This window comes from Cylas formicarius, unplaced genomic scaffold (genome assembly GCF_029955315.1).
Source record: "Cylas formicarius isolate icCylForm1 unplaced genomic scaffold, icCylForm1.1 PGA_scaffold_8__14_contigs__length_24414737, whole genome shotgun sequence".
Classification (NCBI taxonomy): domain Eukaryota; kingdom Metazoa; phylum Arthropoda; class Insecta; order Coleoptera; family Brentidae; genus Cylas; species Cylas formicarius.
In genome coordinates, this window is record NW_026844361.1 from 8,077,502 (window position 1) to 8,096,416 (window position 18,915).

The window sequence follows — 18,915 nt, forward strand, 5'->3', positions numbered from 1 at the left end:
CATGGCACGTGTTTCTATCGCAGTTTGACTCTTCAAATGGAATAGGGCGCCCCTAACGGCACCGAGAGAGCGAGGGAGAGAGAGAGAAAGGAAACGGACATGCGAGTGTGGAAAAAGTGTCAGACCGTAGCGTAAAGCGAGCAAATAATAGTGAAATTGAAATAGTTGAAAGGCCAATGTTTTAGTGGGTGCGTGTTTACGTCGGACTGTCAAAAGCGCGTACCGTGTGTGTGATTTGTCTGTGTTTTTGCCGAGTTTTGCGTGCCGAAATGTGACGCGTGTGGGTGTTTTGTTTACGTCTGACGGCAACAGTCCCCCAACAGAGTATAGATTTTTCGGTGGCTCGAGAGAAAACGGTAAGACATGAGCGGGATAATCTGCCCATCCTCGCAATATCGATTTTGAGGTTATCCAGAATCTGCTCTCAACCCTCGTTTAAAAAATCTCGAACCTAGGGGCGGTCGAACAATCGTATCTAATTGCGGGGTAATTGAATTGCAATTGAATGTCACCGCGGGGTCAAAAAACTCTCCGTACGTAAATGTGTGTCAAATTTTTTGATTTGCGCCCTGTATTCAAGGAAATTACGGTAATTACAATCGGATTTACGTTGCTATCGTGCCGGACGATGAATGAAAATCAAGCCTAGCGAAAACGTAACAGATATTGCAGAAATATTTAAATATTTTTGTCATTAAACGACAAAACGCTTGTCCCAGTTCCAATAATTCCGGTTTACGTGAGCACTGGCTGCAAAAATGCCGCGTGGAATTCCAGAAATCTGAATACTTACGAAAAAAAAAAAACGTAGATAAATTTTCCTCTGTGCAAAATCTATGAGATTAGATAGGTAATACTTGCGTTGGTATTTGGCAAAATTGATGATAATTATGTTATCCTAATACTTATCTATTAACTTTTCATTATGAGGTTTGGGATTTTACTAATGGTTATTTAATATGTTCCGGAATTTCAGTAAACTTTCGTTATACTATGTTTCTTAATGCGAGAGGGTAATCTAATGTAAATTTTGCAATGACAGGCATGCAATTTACAAATCTTCTGGATTTCTCCTGCATCGGTTGTTGACAAATCGAACTCGCTGACGTTTCGCCCATCATCAAGTTGGTTTCTTCAGAGCTAAGCTCAAACGATTTATCAACAATCGATGCAGGAGGAATTCAGAAGATTTGTAAATTGTATTAGAACGGCCTGCAGAAGTTTCTTTAACGGGTCATTAAACAGGTTGGACAACTTACAACAAAGGTTATATCGTAAAGATGGAGAGATAATTGATAATATTTATATTTATATAATTCTACTATGTGCAATACATTTGTAAGTTCTAGTCATCATGATCCATGAAGTTAGATGAGCTATAGGCGCTGAAGTTCAAAGAAATAATAAGGGGCTCCGCAGTGTTTTCTAGTTCAAAGACTTGTTCAACGCACTTACTCCATTTTTCTTTAGATCTTTATGTTCTCTGGAAGGAGGGCCTCAATGTCCCTCATTTGAAAATATTTTCTCCAAGGCAGATATTTCGTTTTTTAAGTAAAACGAGTGCATTATTCTTCTGATGGCAGTCTTTTCGTCCTCCTTTATTAATTTCCTTTCTTACGAAAATTCTTCTTAAATGTTTTTTAAGTGGCGAAAAAGCTGATTTAGACAAGAAAAGGTTACAACAGAAACTGAGGTTTTGAGCTGATGTCTGCAATTTTGATACCGTTTTAGGTACAATATTTTGACTGGTATCTAATCTAATCTAAACAAATTTTAAAAACATATTTCTAAGTGAGATTTTAAAAGTTTTACCATTTTTTTTGCTTAGACCAGTTGAGAGTATATTGTATGTATGTATAGGTGATGGTTTCAATTAAAAATCTACAACGCGTTCGTTCATTTCGAAACCCTGAATGAGGTAATCGTAGTCATGTTTTCATTGATCCTCGGTTTATTTTCGTAGAAAAAAAAGGTTCACCTCCGACCGGGAAACGGTCCAAGCTGACAAAAATAAGTGCTAGGCGTAAATTTCACGCGCCAATCGAAATTCTGTGGACGCGAAAACAATTTTTTTTCTTCGTTGTTCCAGATTGACTAGACATGTTCAAAAACTTTATAAAAGGCGTGACGTCCGACAAGGACGACAAGGACAAACGAAAACGCGACAAAAAGGACAGAAAAGAGAAACAGAAGAGGGACAGGAGCAGCATGTCGGCGGAAGAACTGCTCAGATTAGACGAAGTAAGAGGTCGAGCTTTTTTATTGTAGAGATAATGCTATTTCTTATACAAAGATAAATTTTTTTTACTCAATGAAAATAGGTTGCTCCGCAATTTTGAGCGTTTAGGTTATTACAAATATAAATATCGACATTTTACTTTCACATTAATTATTCACCATCCAATACTTAGAGCTTGGGGCAAGGAAATAGTTCAAATTGAATGAATAATTTATTATAGAATATATAGGTTGTGTGGGATTGCAATGCAATCAAATGGATGTCCACATGATTTTATTGTCATATGTTCTCAATAAGTGCACGATTGCCATTGTGGTATTATGTCGTTGCTGTGTTGATGTTATATATTCACAACACAACAAGAAAACTTAAAAATATATGTATCTGTATGTAGAACATGCAGATATTCCTGATCCAATTAATTAAACCCTTATTTTCTTGAAAACATTTGCCCTAATATGTAATAATTCCAAATATTATATAATAATTAAAAGAACGATTAACTTACCTGCTTCAACGTTATTCATCACAAAATATATTGTAATTCGCTATCAATAAGTTTTGATCGATAATTCGAAATAAAATATTTAAACACAAAAATTATGCGTGGTGTATATTTCGCAGAAGAATGATTATCAGCCAAGGGTTTAAAACCATTTGCGTCTGGGTTGACTTACGGGTATAAAATGCCAAATTTTTGAAGAGATTAATTTATTTATTTATTTGTTTATTTGTCAAGCTATATAGTATTGTTAACAATGTATAATTACTGAATAACAATAACTGTGACACCTCGATTGTAGAAAAAAAACAACAACGCATCAATATGATTCGATTGTTTTGGGTTGTTTCAAAGTCCACTTGGAAATTAGAAGATATTTATTTCGTATTGTTGAATAATTCAACCATTTTAAAGGCGATGGGAAAACCACCTCCCAAAACGTTTCGCCAATCATCCTGTTGGCTTCTTCAGAGCTTGACTGAAAACTGTACAGTAGCCTGTGGAAGTTTCTTTGAAAAATTAACAAGCTTTTATGGAAAGATTCCGAAGTTGTTTATATCTTCGTTGTTTATTTTTGTTATAATAGATGGAGAATCGACCCATGAATCTTCGAGATAGGTTTTTCACTGCCATTCGTTAAAATTTCTAAAAAGAAATCTATTTTGTTAATCATTAATACAAGTTGAAATGCGAATTATATAATAAATCATTCGAATACAATGTTTATTCTAAATAAATTATTTCAAAAAAATAGCCGCTGTCTGAGCGAATACACCTACTGAAATTTAATATTATACTCTTTTCACTTATATTTTTACGAGTTTACCAAACATTTATTGAAATAGGTGCTTATATTTCTATGGTACGAAAAGTATTTAAAAATTATTGGACTTTTTGGTACAAAACTTTTTGGCAATTTGACAATACAATACAATATATTTTCCGATATTTTTCCATATTTCCCCATTAGTTGCTAGGTGATTTCGCTCTCGTTTAAGAGGTTTTGGACCCATAGTGCTACGCAAACGAATAAATCTCACGTCTAAAAGAGAGCTTCTGATATAAAATAGCAAAGAAGCTTGGAGCCAAAGTAAGATTTACGCTGCCTATATCTATTAAACATGACGAACCACTTTGATCGAAGGAGAGGATCGGCGTTATGCTATTCCTTTTTCTTACCTCATATGTTAATCTTAGGCGAGAGGGGACACGTTATCGATCTGAAGCGTCAATATGGTGAAAATACGTTTGTTTACTTTGTACTGAATAATTACTTAGCTAACTTTTCCTTCTTGTTACTGTGTCAGTTTTCGTTGTGTAGGTTTAAAGCTGTCGTGTTTCCGTTCTAAGGATTCGTTTTCTGTATGTTCGTTTTGTAACCATAAAACTAGTTAATCCGGATTAGCAAAAATCAAGCGTAAACTTACCGCAACGCAACGAGCCTTTTAATATGACAATAATATCCATTATGCACTGTTATCTTTCGCGTTACGTAACCAGAACGGTTTTTCGCATTGCAATTACGTTGTTTTTTTTTTTGTAAAATAGCGACGCGAATTTTGCATTGTAAATGTGTACGGAAAGTGAACTGAGGAATTTCGAACGGTTTCTCCCCGCGCCGAAGGTGGACAGCTACTCTCCGACATTTTGATAACGGTCCGCAATCTCTTTGTCTCCTGATTGACGGATACTTGTTGTGTTGAAAAAAGGAAAAAAAAACGCCCCGGCAAGATTTCAAGATTTCTATGCCAGTAAAAATTTATCTAAAAACCAAAAACCCGAGGAGGAAACCACCCCTCGAAATTTGCAGAAATATTTCCATAGTTTCCCATATTTCCAAGATATTCCAATGGCGGATTCACATACCTGGTTGTCCTAGAGCAGTCAAAAATCGGGGCCCTATAACAGCTTTTGTATCTTTTTATTGATAAAAAACGAAAAAACGAGCATAATAAAAATATTACAAGATACTTTATTTAAATGTAATGTATACCTATTTAATAAAGTCAGTTGATTTGATTTGTAATCTAAAAACTCAATAATGGAATCTCACAGCTGTATGAATTGTTTTAAATAAATATTTTAATATTAATTGCTCAAAGAGTTTCTCAGGTAAGTTTTGGCGAAATTTTAAATAGAAAATGTTTTTTTTCCTGAAGCGTTACTTACTGGAACTGTGAGAAATATGTGTGTATGTGTGTGGCTGTGTAAATATTAGAAAACGCTGAAATTAAAGTAGGTAAATAAATCAGCTGCTGAATTAATATTGATGTTTTTCAGTTGCATTCAAAAATAATTTAAAAATAAGGCTCTGCTAGTTCACCGTTAAGATAATTTTTTATACCGTTTTATTAGAGAGTGTGTATTTTTTGTTGTAAATCATCGTTATGAAGTTCCGAGCTGAAATTTTTATCCATAACATTTTTGCATTTTGTCATTAATTGTATCTATAATAACAAAATAGGTATTTACCTTGAAATTATTTAACTCATCAAATTTTGTTTCAGAAGTAAGGGTTTTTTTTTCGATATATAGAACTTTAAGTTCCAATAAAACAACGATGGATTATTCGACTGACATGAATTTTATTTATCCGAAAGATGATCTTGTGGCATTATATTTTAAACATGATTTCTGGCATTTGACCGCCACGGCTGGCGTGGATGTAGTCCAATCTGGACGTCCAATTTTCGATGACTTTTTCCAACATTTGTGGCCGTATATCGGCAAGAACACGGCGAATGTTGCCTTCCAAATGGTCAAGCGTTTGTGGCTTAGCCGCATAGACCAATGACTTTACATAGCCCCACAGAACTAGTAGTCTAGCGGTGTTAAATCGCAAGATCTTGGAGGCCAATTCACAGGTCCAAAACGTGAAATTAGGCAGTCACCAAACGTGTCTTTCAATAAATCGATTGTGGCACGAGCTGTGTGACATGTTGCGCCGTCTTGTTGAAACCACATCTCCTGGACATCATGGTTATTCAATTCAGGAATGAAAGAGTTAGTAATCATAGCTCTATACAGATCACCATTGACTGTAACGTTCTGGCCATTATCGTTTTTGAAGAAGCACGGACTAATGATTCCATGATTGGTGTTTCGACATACACTTGAGGATTAGCTTCGCTCAAAATGCGGCAGTTTTGTTTGTTGACGTAGCCATTCAACCAGAAGTGCGCTTCATCGCTAAACAAAATTCGCTTATGAAAATCGGGAACAACGGCAATCTCGTTTTGGGCCTATTCGACGAATCTACGCCTTACTTGATGATCGTTTGGCTTCAATTCTTGTACGAGTTGGATTTTGTAAGCACGTAAATCAAGATTCTTCCTCAAAATCTTCCATAAAGTGGATGGACACAGATCCAATTCCTGTGCTCGATGGCGGATGAACTCATTCGGGTCTTCCTCAATGCTACGCTCTACAGCAGCAATAGCTTCTTCTGTACGCACCGTATGGTGTCTCTGGGAATGCGGGTTATCAATAAGAGTAAACGTGGTGCGAAAACGTTCCATGGTTAATCGAATTAACTGCTTTGATGGACGATTTTGTCGACGATAAAATGGACGTAGTGCGCGATACGTATTCCTCACAGAACCATTATTTTCGAAATATAATCGCACTATTTGCAAGCGTTGTTCAGGCGTGAGTCTATTCATGATGAATTGCCAAACCAAACTGAGAATAAATCACTTGACAGCTGTTAAATCGGTCGCCATCTTGAAGAGTAATGCCAACTTAAAGTTCTATACATCGAAAAAAAAACACCCATTACCATCATCATACTTAATTTTTTTAAATTAAGATTTCAATTTTGTTGAAATTCACTAAGCTCTGATGCGTTTTTACTCTTATGATAATAATCAAATTTATCTCTTAACTGGGTTATGTAATCAATTACACTTTTATTACTTGGCGTAAATCAATGTTAAGCTTTTGAATTATTTGATTTTACCAAATAAGGACAGAAAAACATAATATCCTTTAAAACTTTTTTGAAAGAGTGATGTCCCAATGATAACGCTTTACATCAGTCGACCCTAGCAGACCAGCGAGGAATGTCTAATACACTTTTTGGTACTCTATAATTCTTTTTGCAATTCAGTAAATTAGTAAATTCCACTTAAATGGAGAGGCCTCGAAAAAATTATAATTTTTTTGAACAAATAAAAAGAATGCATTGACTTCTAAACAGCAATCAGCAGCGGCACCTCTTATTAAGTTTAAGGGATGAGTTCCGCAAGGTATGAAATAGGTCACGTTCTTTTTTTGCCTTATTTTTTATTGTAAACTGTTGTAAATTAAGAGGGAATAAATCTAATAAATCTCTCAAGAATATTTCCTTGACAAACTGATAACTATGGTTATATCTGATTATTGAAAAATATTTGTTGCTATGGATTTTTCTGCCAATTGTCTCTTGTATCTGAAAAAATTATTTAATATTTTACAACTAATTGTTGAAAAATAAAATTGTTTAACTTGGATGCAAACATATTTAGCAGCTTCCTCCGCTGAAAATTACCATATTTTTCTGTGTGTTGTTAAAGAAATGGATCAAACTCTGCTAAGAGTTCTAATAATCCTAAAAAAAAACATTTTTGAATGAACCAAATACTTCTTTGGAACCTGCTAAGTTTCGGGTAGCAATATATTTTATTGCGCTAAGGACGTGCTTATGATATTGTTTTTCCGTCACCTCTAACTCTGCTAATTTTTTGTCAAACCTTCCTGATATTGATGTTTCACGTTTTTTCATGTTTGTGTACATGATCACAATCCTTAAAACACTTCTTCATTTTCGTTGTTTTTGGGACAAAATAATTTAAACTTACTGCAGTACACTTATTGCCTCTGAGTAATAAAACAAAAACGCCTTACATTTTTTCCATTTGGAAGGGTGGTGTAAAAAATCGTTTTGTTTGCATATCCACGAGTTTTTCCCATTTTTTTCTTGATATTCTCGACTAGAATGTGAAAAATATAATCTAATATTTTGAAACTCAATGTTCTTTGTAATAAAGTCAATGTTTTATTCAAAAAAATCGTCATTAATTGTGTCGTTATCGTTATGTTTTGTGTTTTTCATGTGGACATGAACGGATCTATATACTAGCTTCATCTTGTATGCGAATATATTTAATTTGAGCTTCAATACTGGTTTCAGTGTGGACCTGGGTGCCGACAATATATATTTTTTTAAGAAATCGGCACTTTAGCTAGAAGTTCTTCTGGAAACATACCTAATTGGCAATTAAACTACCCTTAAAACCCTTCCCTTATTTTTGCGGAAATGTGGACCTTAAATATAAATTTTTAGTTTTGCTCGTTAGCTTCTTTAATTTTTTAAATAAGCTAAAAAACTGATTATATTAGTACTTTTACTACGAAACTTGAGTCAATAAATTATGTCTAAATCAAAAAGGAGCGTTACTTTCAGAAGAAATACAAAAAATAATATCGTAAGAGTGTCACATTGCTGATCTAAGCCATCTAAACTTCAAACTAAAGATATCAAGAAAAATATAAATGTATAAAGTCCCAGATAGGCCAATAAACCCTTTAACTTTGGCGGTATTTTTCATAGATATAAAAAGATATTTAATTTGGCGAATTGACCTTTTTGTCCCTTTTCGAGTTGCTATTTGTTATTTAAAATGTTTAATAATGATTAGCTCTGATTTAGGCTGGGTGGGACCTAGGAATACAATTTAAAGAGAAGCAATAAAAAAAAATAGGTATATCAACCAAAAAATTAATGCTTTTTTGTGTACGCGTTGAAGCCCATAGGGCAGTTGCTCTTTTTGGTCATAATGCATATCCGGCGGTGAAGATATATTTATTTATATTTGCCAATTATGTCACCCTATTTTCCTATTTTTCCCTATATATTTCCTCGCATTAGCCCAATATTTCCCTGCGTTTTATTCATTAGTTTTGGTTATTGAAGAATGAGGAAAGTGACCTAGGACAAAATGTTTTTGTAATAATATTTATTTATAATTTATCATTTATTTCAAATATAGGTATACCAATTAATTTTTAAGAACACTTGTTTTTACCTATTATTTCTCTCAATAATATCTAAATTATCAACACTAATAAATTCTAACAAATCAACCAATGGTATACATTTGTGGGGTAACAATAATTAGACACCACCCTCTATAATGTGAAATTAGGATTTTACACCCCTTAGGTACATTCACTTAGGAAAATTATTCATTCTGTTTTATTAAATGTCATTTTACTTACGGACAAAATAATTAATTCATTTGATATTCTTTAATAGTTTCATTTAGTTTTTTACGAATTTACCAAAAATTATTGAAATAGATGCTGATACCCTCATAGTAGGAAAAAGGTATAACCATTGTTGGGTTTCTAAATTTAATCTCTGTAAAGCACTGTTTGGTATGAAAATCCAATATTATGATCAGAGATTTCCGATTTATTCCGTATATCGTTACCATTACTTCCCAATATAGCTTCATATTCCTCATTAGGATTTTAGTAGTATGCTGACCAAAAAAATGTCTATGGTTATAACCATTCCTTTTTAATGGCATTACAACGGAGTCTAATACCACTAATAATAATAATAATAATAATAACTAGTACCTATTACCTATATTACCTATAACTAATACCACTATTACACTTCATTACCGTACCTGTTCCAGGGTACTTACTGTTTACTATCAACTCCAATAAAATGAATACAAGATAGGTAGATCTGATAACAGATAAAAACGCAGGTTGTTGTTGTTTCTATTAGAAAATCATGCGCTCAATATCCGGCATCCGGCCAGAATTTCGTCTTCGATGCTTCACTGATATAGGAGACACAGTTTGTGAACTGGTAATGAAAGCAAACCAAGGCATTCAGTAGTACAACTAAAAGCAAACCATGCACATACTAAGTGTTAAGCAAAGATTACATTCTTAAAATACGAACTATATGTTCCACAGGATTCCACATAGTTCCTCTAAGTCTAAATGTCTATTCTCGTTAAGTAACCACGAAAATTGCCTTAGTTTCAATTCGTTTTGTTCGTTTTACTGTTCCCCCGATAAATATTGTTCAGTTTCGTGCTATATCTTCTTTTTCTCCAGCCGGTGTTGTCGGATCAATCCGAGCCCTGCTAAGTCTGACAGTAGACAGTATAAGTGTAATTTGTTGACTTTTGCCTATGCCAGTTAATGCAAAATGAGGTTTTTTTTATGGGATGTGCATCAAATTGGTAAAAGAGGATTTCAACCAATTGTTCAGGGTTATCTCTTGCACACAATCTTTGATGAGCGAAGTGAACCTATTTTTCATTTTTATACGTTACACCTGGTTTTTAACAATAACTAACACTCTTCTCACACTTTTCCAAGAATTGCCGATTTGCACTAAACTATTTAATTCAGCTACATGTATTGGAGTTTTGGAGTTTGGAAGACTCTCATTTTTCGAACTTTTTCGTTGCTTCCAAATGGACACTCGCCCATATTCGTGGAGATTCTTTCAACATGTCCACATAACAATGATAACGACTCAACCATCTGCAATGGAATCAGTTAGTTCACCATCACCAAGTCACATTAAAAGCTATAAGCGAAGATAGAGGGTCATCGAAGAATATGGATTTTGCGTCTCTCAGTATATAGAAACACGTCGACTTTCTCTCGTCTTTTCTATTCTATGGTCGTCGAGAATAACGTCCCGCGGATATGTGTGTCGATGGCGCTTCGCTGATACGCGCGGGTCGCTCGGAAGCCTTACGAAAACGGCACGATATGGCCACGAGCTGTGGGGTCGATAAATTTTTCGCAGAACCTTTTCGTTACGGTTCAAAGCGCGGCCGCGTACACACGTTATACCCTGTAGAACAATGCCGTTCGGAAATCCCAACCGTTAATTGGCGCAGTCGTAACTATACGTTCGACGAGCATTTAGTATTTTTCGAAGCAATTCTATTGAATGTTTTTATATAATAATTGAATCGTATTAATCTAACGGTTTAGCATGTTAAATACCATTTTAATTATATATATATATATATATATATATATATATATATATATATATATATATATATATATATATATATATATATATATATATATATATATATATATATATATATATATATATATATATATATATATATATATATATATATATATATATATTCAAAGGATATTGGGTAGCGGTCCGTGGTTAAAAAACGAAGAAAAAAAGCTCTTTTTCTTTAACACTCAATATTTCGTCAATTTATTTGTGAGGAGTGAACTAAAAATCAATGAAAATAACTGATCAAACAATATAACAGACAATTAAGACACAAATCACCGATATCGTGAGAAATACTTACAAAATTAATGTTTACGACATAGTTCCTCAAAACAATACTCTACAGTTGAAATTTGTTAATTTTTAATAATGGTAGGCAAAAGTTTCGCTAACGGGAGTAGCGAAAAAAAGCAATATAGGTACAATCGAAATAAATGATGACAAAAAGCATAAGAATAACCTACTTCGTGGATCAACGTGGCAGAATATTACATTATCTGTTGTTCGAGTAAAAAATGTTATAGTATATATTGCTTATTTGCTGTGTATCAAACTTGTAGTTAATTGAATTTTTGTTTGTGTAAATATGGCACATTTCAAGAAACAACCGGCCTTTATAATTCTTGACACATTGCAATATTATAGGATTGAAGTAGTCAGATTCGTGTCCTATTTTTATGTAATGTTCAACCACCGTCGAAGTATTCTTATGAATACGGCTATCACTTTTGTGTCAAACGTTGTTTCAACCACTGTAGAGGTCTGTCCAATATAACATTTAAAAATATTTGCAATAGATTCTGCGAGGTATCTTTCTGTAATACATCCGAGCGCGAATTCAGGCGTCTTCTATTAAAACTAAATATATATTCTTCATAACTCAATATATATATCCATGTTAGTAATACTGTCTATATTACTCAATATATCTCTGAAGTTTTGAACAGGAACCGATAGACGATGTTGCATACATAGTTATCCATATCGCATCGAAAATTACAGAATTTTGGACAGTTTATTTTTTTCATCAACGATTTATTCATTACATTAAGCTTACCTCGTTTGCGTTTGCGGATAACCCAAAAATCTTTCTGGACATTACCAAAGTAGCTTAATGTTATACAGAAGAATTAGCAATATGCTGTTGGAATATACACTCAATTTCACTTTTATTGAGCACATATCGAGAATAAAGGCAAAAGTATCCAAATTATTGGAGTACTGTATTAGAAATCGGCGAAGTCTGTTTACACAAGTTTACATCAACCTTTATAAGGAGTAAATTGCAATATTCATCTATAATATTTTGATTTGATCAACTTTTGTCAGATAGACTTATTCATATGTGGCCAGGCTGTATCAACTCGTTGATAAATCTATAGACAGTCCGGGAAAAGGCTGTTTTTTTTTCACGCTATGATTCACGAAGGGCTGACTATTTTTTTAAGGGTAGGACCAACAAATTATGAAATGTATCTAAATTTTAATTAATTTGCTAACTTGTGTGATGTTAACTCTGTCTCACTATACACTATTGTTTGTAATTGTAAAAATAGTCTAAAGAATGACAAACTCATTTTCCGCTTTCCTTTCCTCTCACCTCCCTTTTGTTATGTTGTTTGTCTTTTTTTAATTAATGGTATGAATAATTTGTTATTGGGTATAACACGTAATTAGTGCGCTGCCATTTATTATTTTGTGTTATTTTATGTATTTTATTGTATTGTATTTTTGTACAAATGGTGTATATATTTGTGTGGCTCTTTATGCAAATATTTCCATAGAAATTTGTTCAAATTATTTTTTACATATTTGAGGCCCGTGCTTATGAAATTAGTTGTCTCATGGTAATTAAACGGACAATTCTATTCATGATATAAGATTAATGATTCAAATTGCGAGAGTTAGAAATTGGTATGTCCGTCGCTGGGATCCAAAGGATATGTTGTGACTCAATAGCTATAGAGCTTTATTTAGGTGCCCTTTTTTGATTAGACTCCACAGATTCGATAGTAGGTGTAGCTCGTTGCCTCTTGCTTGATTATGCCCAGCAGATGAAACCATGTTCGTGATAAGTCTTCATATTGGCCATATCACATGGGAGACTTTTTTCTCCTCTTCTTCCACTTTCATTAGGCTCAGATACCATTTCGCTCTTAGGTGGAACATTACAATCACGACGTAGTCTATAGCAGAAAAGTATGCCATGGCAAACCTAGGCGCAACTAAAATTTTGTTTGATAATTTTAATTCAATCATGTAAAAAATAAAACTTTTTAATAAGGTCAATGTTTAACGCACATTTCAAAAGTATCTTTGATTCCAATTTTATTATTTGACGAATAAATTGAGCGGTAAAGCTTTAGATGTTTGAAAAAAACTTCTTTCCATATATGCAAGTTGGTTAGTTAAATTGTTTGTAAGTTGGAGAACTTTGTTTTCACATCTTGAAAAACGATTTTGTTCAATCTATTTTACTGTTAAAACAATAAAATTATGTAACAATAATTTAACAAATATTCAAATGAACTTAGTATGGTTTTATTATAATTATTGTGGGAAAATGATTTTACGGCGTTCCATATAATTCCGTCTGCATCTTAACAATTCAATTAATTAAACTTGATAAAAATTCATGATAGTGTTCCTTATTTACTTCAATCCACTTGGCTATTAATCTTCGTGGCCTAAATAAGTAATTAGAACAATTAAAATAGTGAAGGGATAATACCGCCAACCCTCCTATGGTCTATGCAAATCTCTGACGGGTCTTTTTAATATCTTGCTATCAAACTATATGGAGGTATTTTATATCAATATTATCGACGAGCTATTCATGTGCTTTGCGTCCTTGTCAATTATGCTTCTACATCTTCACTGCCTCCCTTAAAAGGGCCTTTTCTTTCGAGAAAGTGCCTCTTGGACCGTTTGGATTGTCCATCGGGCTCAGTGAATTGAGCTCTTAGTGGTGCGCACCTAGGAGATGAATTGGGATTTCTTTTCTTCTAAACACAGCGTACATGTACCACCGTGGTCCACTCCCATGAGTGGTGCCTTCCTATAGGGCATTCAGACCTTCCAATCTATCATGCTTGCAAATATCTTAGCTCCATCCCCTCCATCCCCTAGAAGAGTACTGTCCTGCATGAGGAGTAGGGGCTGCTAGTACTCCTAATCGGCTGCTCTAGTGGTGCGCAGCTAAGAGATGAATTAGAATCCCTCTTCTTTTAAACACAGCATACATATCATCGTCCAACTACCTTTTTAGATGGCAATGTCGCTATCGTTCGCAGTCGCCCGTGATCGAGACTGAGGGACCTCTTTTCGTCCTCATTTCAAACTCAATTTTTAAAGAAAACTGGCTCCCGAACCATTTATTCAGCTCTCTCTTCGCCAAGCTATTCCAACGAAAGGATCCGGTTGAAGATGCGACAGAATTATATTCCGTCAGTCTTCTAAATGTTTGTCGGTAGTCAAGTAGCAGTCCCGAGTTCACCCTCAGAGATATGAGAGCTCGGACAGACGCTCTCATGATATTAATTATTTTATATTATATATTAAAGAGTTACCTTGAGATAACAGTTCTACTGATATCGGAAAGTTATGCAGTGTTAGACCCATTTACGAAAAAGGTGACAATTTAGCTATCAGTAATTTTCGTCCCATTTCATTACTTTGTAATTTTACCAAGGTTTTTGAAACACTCCTGTACAATAGATTATACAATCATTTAAAAAACTGTTCAACATCAAAGCAACATGGTTTTATCACTAATGTGGCAAATATCACCCGAGTTATAGCTGAAAATCTAGATTTGCGATCTCAAACTGATGTTGTTTATACCGATTTTTCGAAGGCGTTTGACAGACTTGATCGTGGGTTACTTATTTCTAAGTTAAATAATTACGGATTAACATTACCTCTAATTAATTTACCTTCTCTCTTCTCTCTATCAATCAATCTTATCTAAAAGATCGGTGCCAGTTTGTTATATTTGGTGGACTCGTCTGTTGAATAGAACGCAACCTCTGGTGTTCCTCAAGGCAGCAATTTAGGCCCCCTTCTATTTTAAATTTTTATTCAATTAATGACATTGTCTAAAGTGTTGATGTTAATTGCTGACGATCTAAAGTTGCTCTGCCAAAACCTGTCATTGAATGTAAAGCGTATTGAAAACTGGTGTGTCCATAATAACTTGTCGTCAAATCCCATCAAATGTATCATGACGTATTGACTTCAAAGAATATTATCAGATATGATTACCAAATCAATGACATCGTACTTCAGCGTCCAGCTACTTTTATTGATCAAGGTGTCACTTTTGACCCTAAACTTTCTTTCATTCCACATATTGATTCCGCTGTGTCTGCCGCGAATAAAATGTACGGGTTTATAGCACGGACCTCTCGAGACTTAACAGATTTAGAAACTTTAAAGACTCTATACCACCCATGTGTTAGATCTAAATCTAAATGAGAATACGGTGATATTATATGGAGGTCGTTTTACCAAATCCATTCAAGGAAGCTGGAATCTGTACATCAAAAATTCTTGAAACTCTTGCCTTTCAGATATGATAATAAGTATCCCCCAATTGATATAAGCAATACTTCGCTTCGTAATAGGTATAACGTACACAAAGTTTGTTGATCCGGGCCTCTTATTAAAATTGAACTTTGGTGTTTCCAAGTTTACCTCAAGAGTAGATCAAACCTTTTACCTTTCTACGCCGCGTACGAATATTTTAAAATATTCTGCTTTCCACAGAATGGCATATAATTATTTTTGTTTTATTTTACGCCGTATTAGCATTGTGCTGTCGGTTTACATTTTTTTTCCTTTTTTATATTATATTTGTCACTTATCTCCCTGTTCTGTAGTTGGGCTTATCCTGTTGAACAGTGTATCTAAATAAATAAATAAATAACCTTGCGGACCTTCAAAACAATGACCACTAATTGTAAACTCTATTCTTTTTGCAATTAGAGTCCACTCGTTCCATTACAGGTACGACGTTCGATCAAAATCAGAGGCCGTCGCAAAGACAAGGAAAAACTGCCCTCGGGTATAACGGCGGACTATACCGCCGACTTTTTGGCCAGTCTGGAGCGAAACGATTCTCCCGTGTCGACCATTCCGGGTTCGCCGAGCCACAACATCAACCATTCCGAGTGCGGTTACACGCAATCAGACAGCTCAGAAACGAGTCTGAATTCCATCAACCACCAGAGCGGACCCCCGCTACCTCCCAAACCTCCGAAACCACCGAAAAGGGGTATATTGAAAATGCCCAAAGTTACCCTTACCCAGGATAACGGCCACGACGCCGTCGACCATTCGAGCTTGGTGCGGAACACACTGCAGAACGAGTTGATCATGTTCCAGCATTCGGAAATGATGTCGTACCAGAACCTGCCCAACCAGAACGGTCTCAACGGCAAAAGCATGAGCCAGCAGCTCTTGGTGATCACGTCAACCTCTCCGAGCGCGGACAGTTTGACGGATACGACGAACTCGTCGTTTGCCACGCCCCCTTTTTCCCTAAGCCCGGTGGGCGAGTCGCAGGGGTTCCACAGGTACTTTCACGTCCCGTTAGGTTCGATATTATTCGTTTTCATCTTTTGGGTACCTGTTTAGGTGGTCCAGGACCTCGAACTTCGACGACGTCAACCTTCCCCTGCCTGATATCGTGCCGATGGTGCTGCCTAAGCCGCGGGTGCTGGTGGTGCAGCGTCAGAAACCACCGAGGAACGATTTCGGATTCTCGCTGAGACGCGCAATGGTTCTCGAACGGAGCACCCGTTCCGGTGGTGGCGGTTTCGACGGGGCGGTAGCGAACGGGGCGGGAGTGAATATGCGGGCGGTTATTTTCGCGGAACCGGGCGCCATGGTGCAGCACAACAACGAAACTGGACTGTTGCCTGGTGATAAATTGTTGGAGGTGAACGGGGTGAGCGTCGAGGGGAGGAGTCGCGAGGAGATTATCGATATGATCAAGGCGTCGGGGGACAGCGTTACGCTAAAGGTGAGTCGCATCTATTTCGATTTATGGTTTCTAAGCTATACGAAAAGAAAGGGACACGTGGAAGGGGAATATCACGGAGATTTCAGTTTTTGTTGGCCGAGGGTTTGGCTTAGGTTTTCGTATTCATTAAGAATTGCAAATACCTTACCCTCAATCTATTGTTAATCGGATCGCATATGGACAACAAAAAGGGTGGATCCCGTATCCGCGAAACATTTAGGATAGAATATCCGCGACGAGTCCATCCCTGGTTTCAGTCGGCCATCTGGTGGGTTCCATCGGCAGGGAATACTAATGAGTTTGATAGACCGATGGTACTTGTGCTTTAAAAATTTGCCCACATTGAATATGGGAGTGTTTGACTAACAAAATATTACCTGACGATGAATAAAATAACAAATACATTATTGAAAAAGAAAATTGGTCATAGTAGCTGGCCTAACAGTTAGCCTAACAGTTAGTAAGTAAAGACAAAAAACACAATTTATAGTGCTTTTTAAAAGCTTCTTCTTAAAATATTTGGTATTCTCATTCAATTGTATCTACAAAAAATTGTTTCCAATTGATTGAAATCAGAATATTGTTATTGCATAAATTAACTTTCTTGCATATCCACTTTTTATACTTTACATACTAGATGTATTGCGGGTATATATTCTACAGATTTTAAGCTTTAAACCTAGCATATTAAAAACTAAGAAAAACATTGGTAACGGAGCTTGTACTAAAAAAATGCTTCTGCTAAAGACTGGTATGTATTAAAAGTTTCCGGAAATACAGGCTTCTATCGTATAGTTCTATATCCCATCTACATAGATTGAATATTTGTGATATTTCATCATGTAAGAGTTTAAAAATTTCTCAGACGATGAATGACATGGTCCTTATATTTTCAACTGAGGCTCTAAGCAGCGATGTTAATCGACGTCATTGGCGGAGGTTCATTAGCACTTAACTCCAAAACTTAGTCACTCGTGGCGACTTTTGCTTTAGCATTTTCAAAATCATGGCGACTTTCACATCTTTTAAAGTGACTTTCGCTTAAGACTGCAAAGTTATAGCGACTTTCGCTTAACACCTTCAAAACCATAGCGACTTTCGCTTACACTACAAAGCCATAGCGACTATCGCTTAACACTTCATTATCATGGTGACTTTCACCTCTTTCAAAGCGACTTTCACTTTCAACACCCTTTATTTATATTTTCAAAAATCATACCGACAGTCGCTTAATACCTTCAAAACCATTGCAACTTTCGCTTACATTACAAAACCATAGCGACATTCGCTTAACACTTCAAAATCATTGGCGACATTCGCTTTATTTATACTTTCAAAAATCATAGAAACTTTCGCTTAATACTTTCAAAACCATAGCGACTTTCGCTTAACAGTTGCAAATCGTGGCTACGTCCGCTTACACTACAAAACCATAGAGACTTTCGCTTACTAATTCAAAATCATGGCGACATACACTTCTTTCAAAGCGACTCTCGCTTAACACTTTCAATACTACATCCACTCTTTATTTATACTTTCAAAAATCGTAGCGACTTTCGCTTAACACCTTCACAACCATTACGACTGTCGCTTACATGACAAAACCATAGCGATTTTCGTTTAACAATTCCAAATCATGGCGATTTTCGGTTCTTTCAAACCACAGCGACTTCCGCTTTATTTATACAGAGCGACTTTCGCTTACACTACAAACCACAGCACACATTTCATAAGCGAATTTCTCTTAACACATCAAACTCATAGCGACTTTCGCTTTATACTTTCAATACCATGGACAGCGACTTTTGCTTTGAAAATATTTACAAACTTTTATCTTACCTTATTTTACCTAGAAATGTAATAAAAGAATTTTCCTGTTGCGTGACAACTTTTGATTACAAAGGCTCACACGGCCAGACGGCGCTTGTTTGTCCGGGTAGATAAGCGGGTTACGTTATTGGAATTCTTCATCGACGAGGCGGTGGCGTGTAGATCAAAATGGAATGCCCAATCGACATCTATCAGAGAATTTTTCAAGCCACCCTGTGAACTGTAATCCGATGCGCATACAAAATCTAGACGGC

The 18,915-nt window shown here is 35.5% G+C and overlaps 1 protein-coding gene across 1 annotated transcript in view; it reads left to right on the plus strand.

Annotated features, from left to right (window-relative positions):
* The first annotated feature begins 100 nt into the window (after positions 1–100).
* LOC132706764 (unconventional myosin-XVIIIa) overlaps positions 101–18,915 on the plus strand; it is a 124,571-nt gene continuing 105,756 nt past the window's right edge. Inside the window, exons 1-4 of the mRNA XM_060678280.1 lie at positions 101–356; positions 2,090–2,241; positions 15,814–16,382; positions 16,444–16,831. Of these exons, the coding sequence (XP_060534263.1) occupies positions 2,101–2,241; positions 15,814–16,382; positions 16,444–16,831 (1,098 nt within the window). The 5' untranslated portion in view covers positions 101–356; positions 2,090–2,100. The remainder of the gene's footprint in view (positions 357–2,089; positions 2,242–15,813; positions 16,383–16,443; positions 16,832–18,915) is intronic.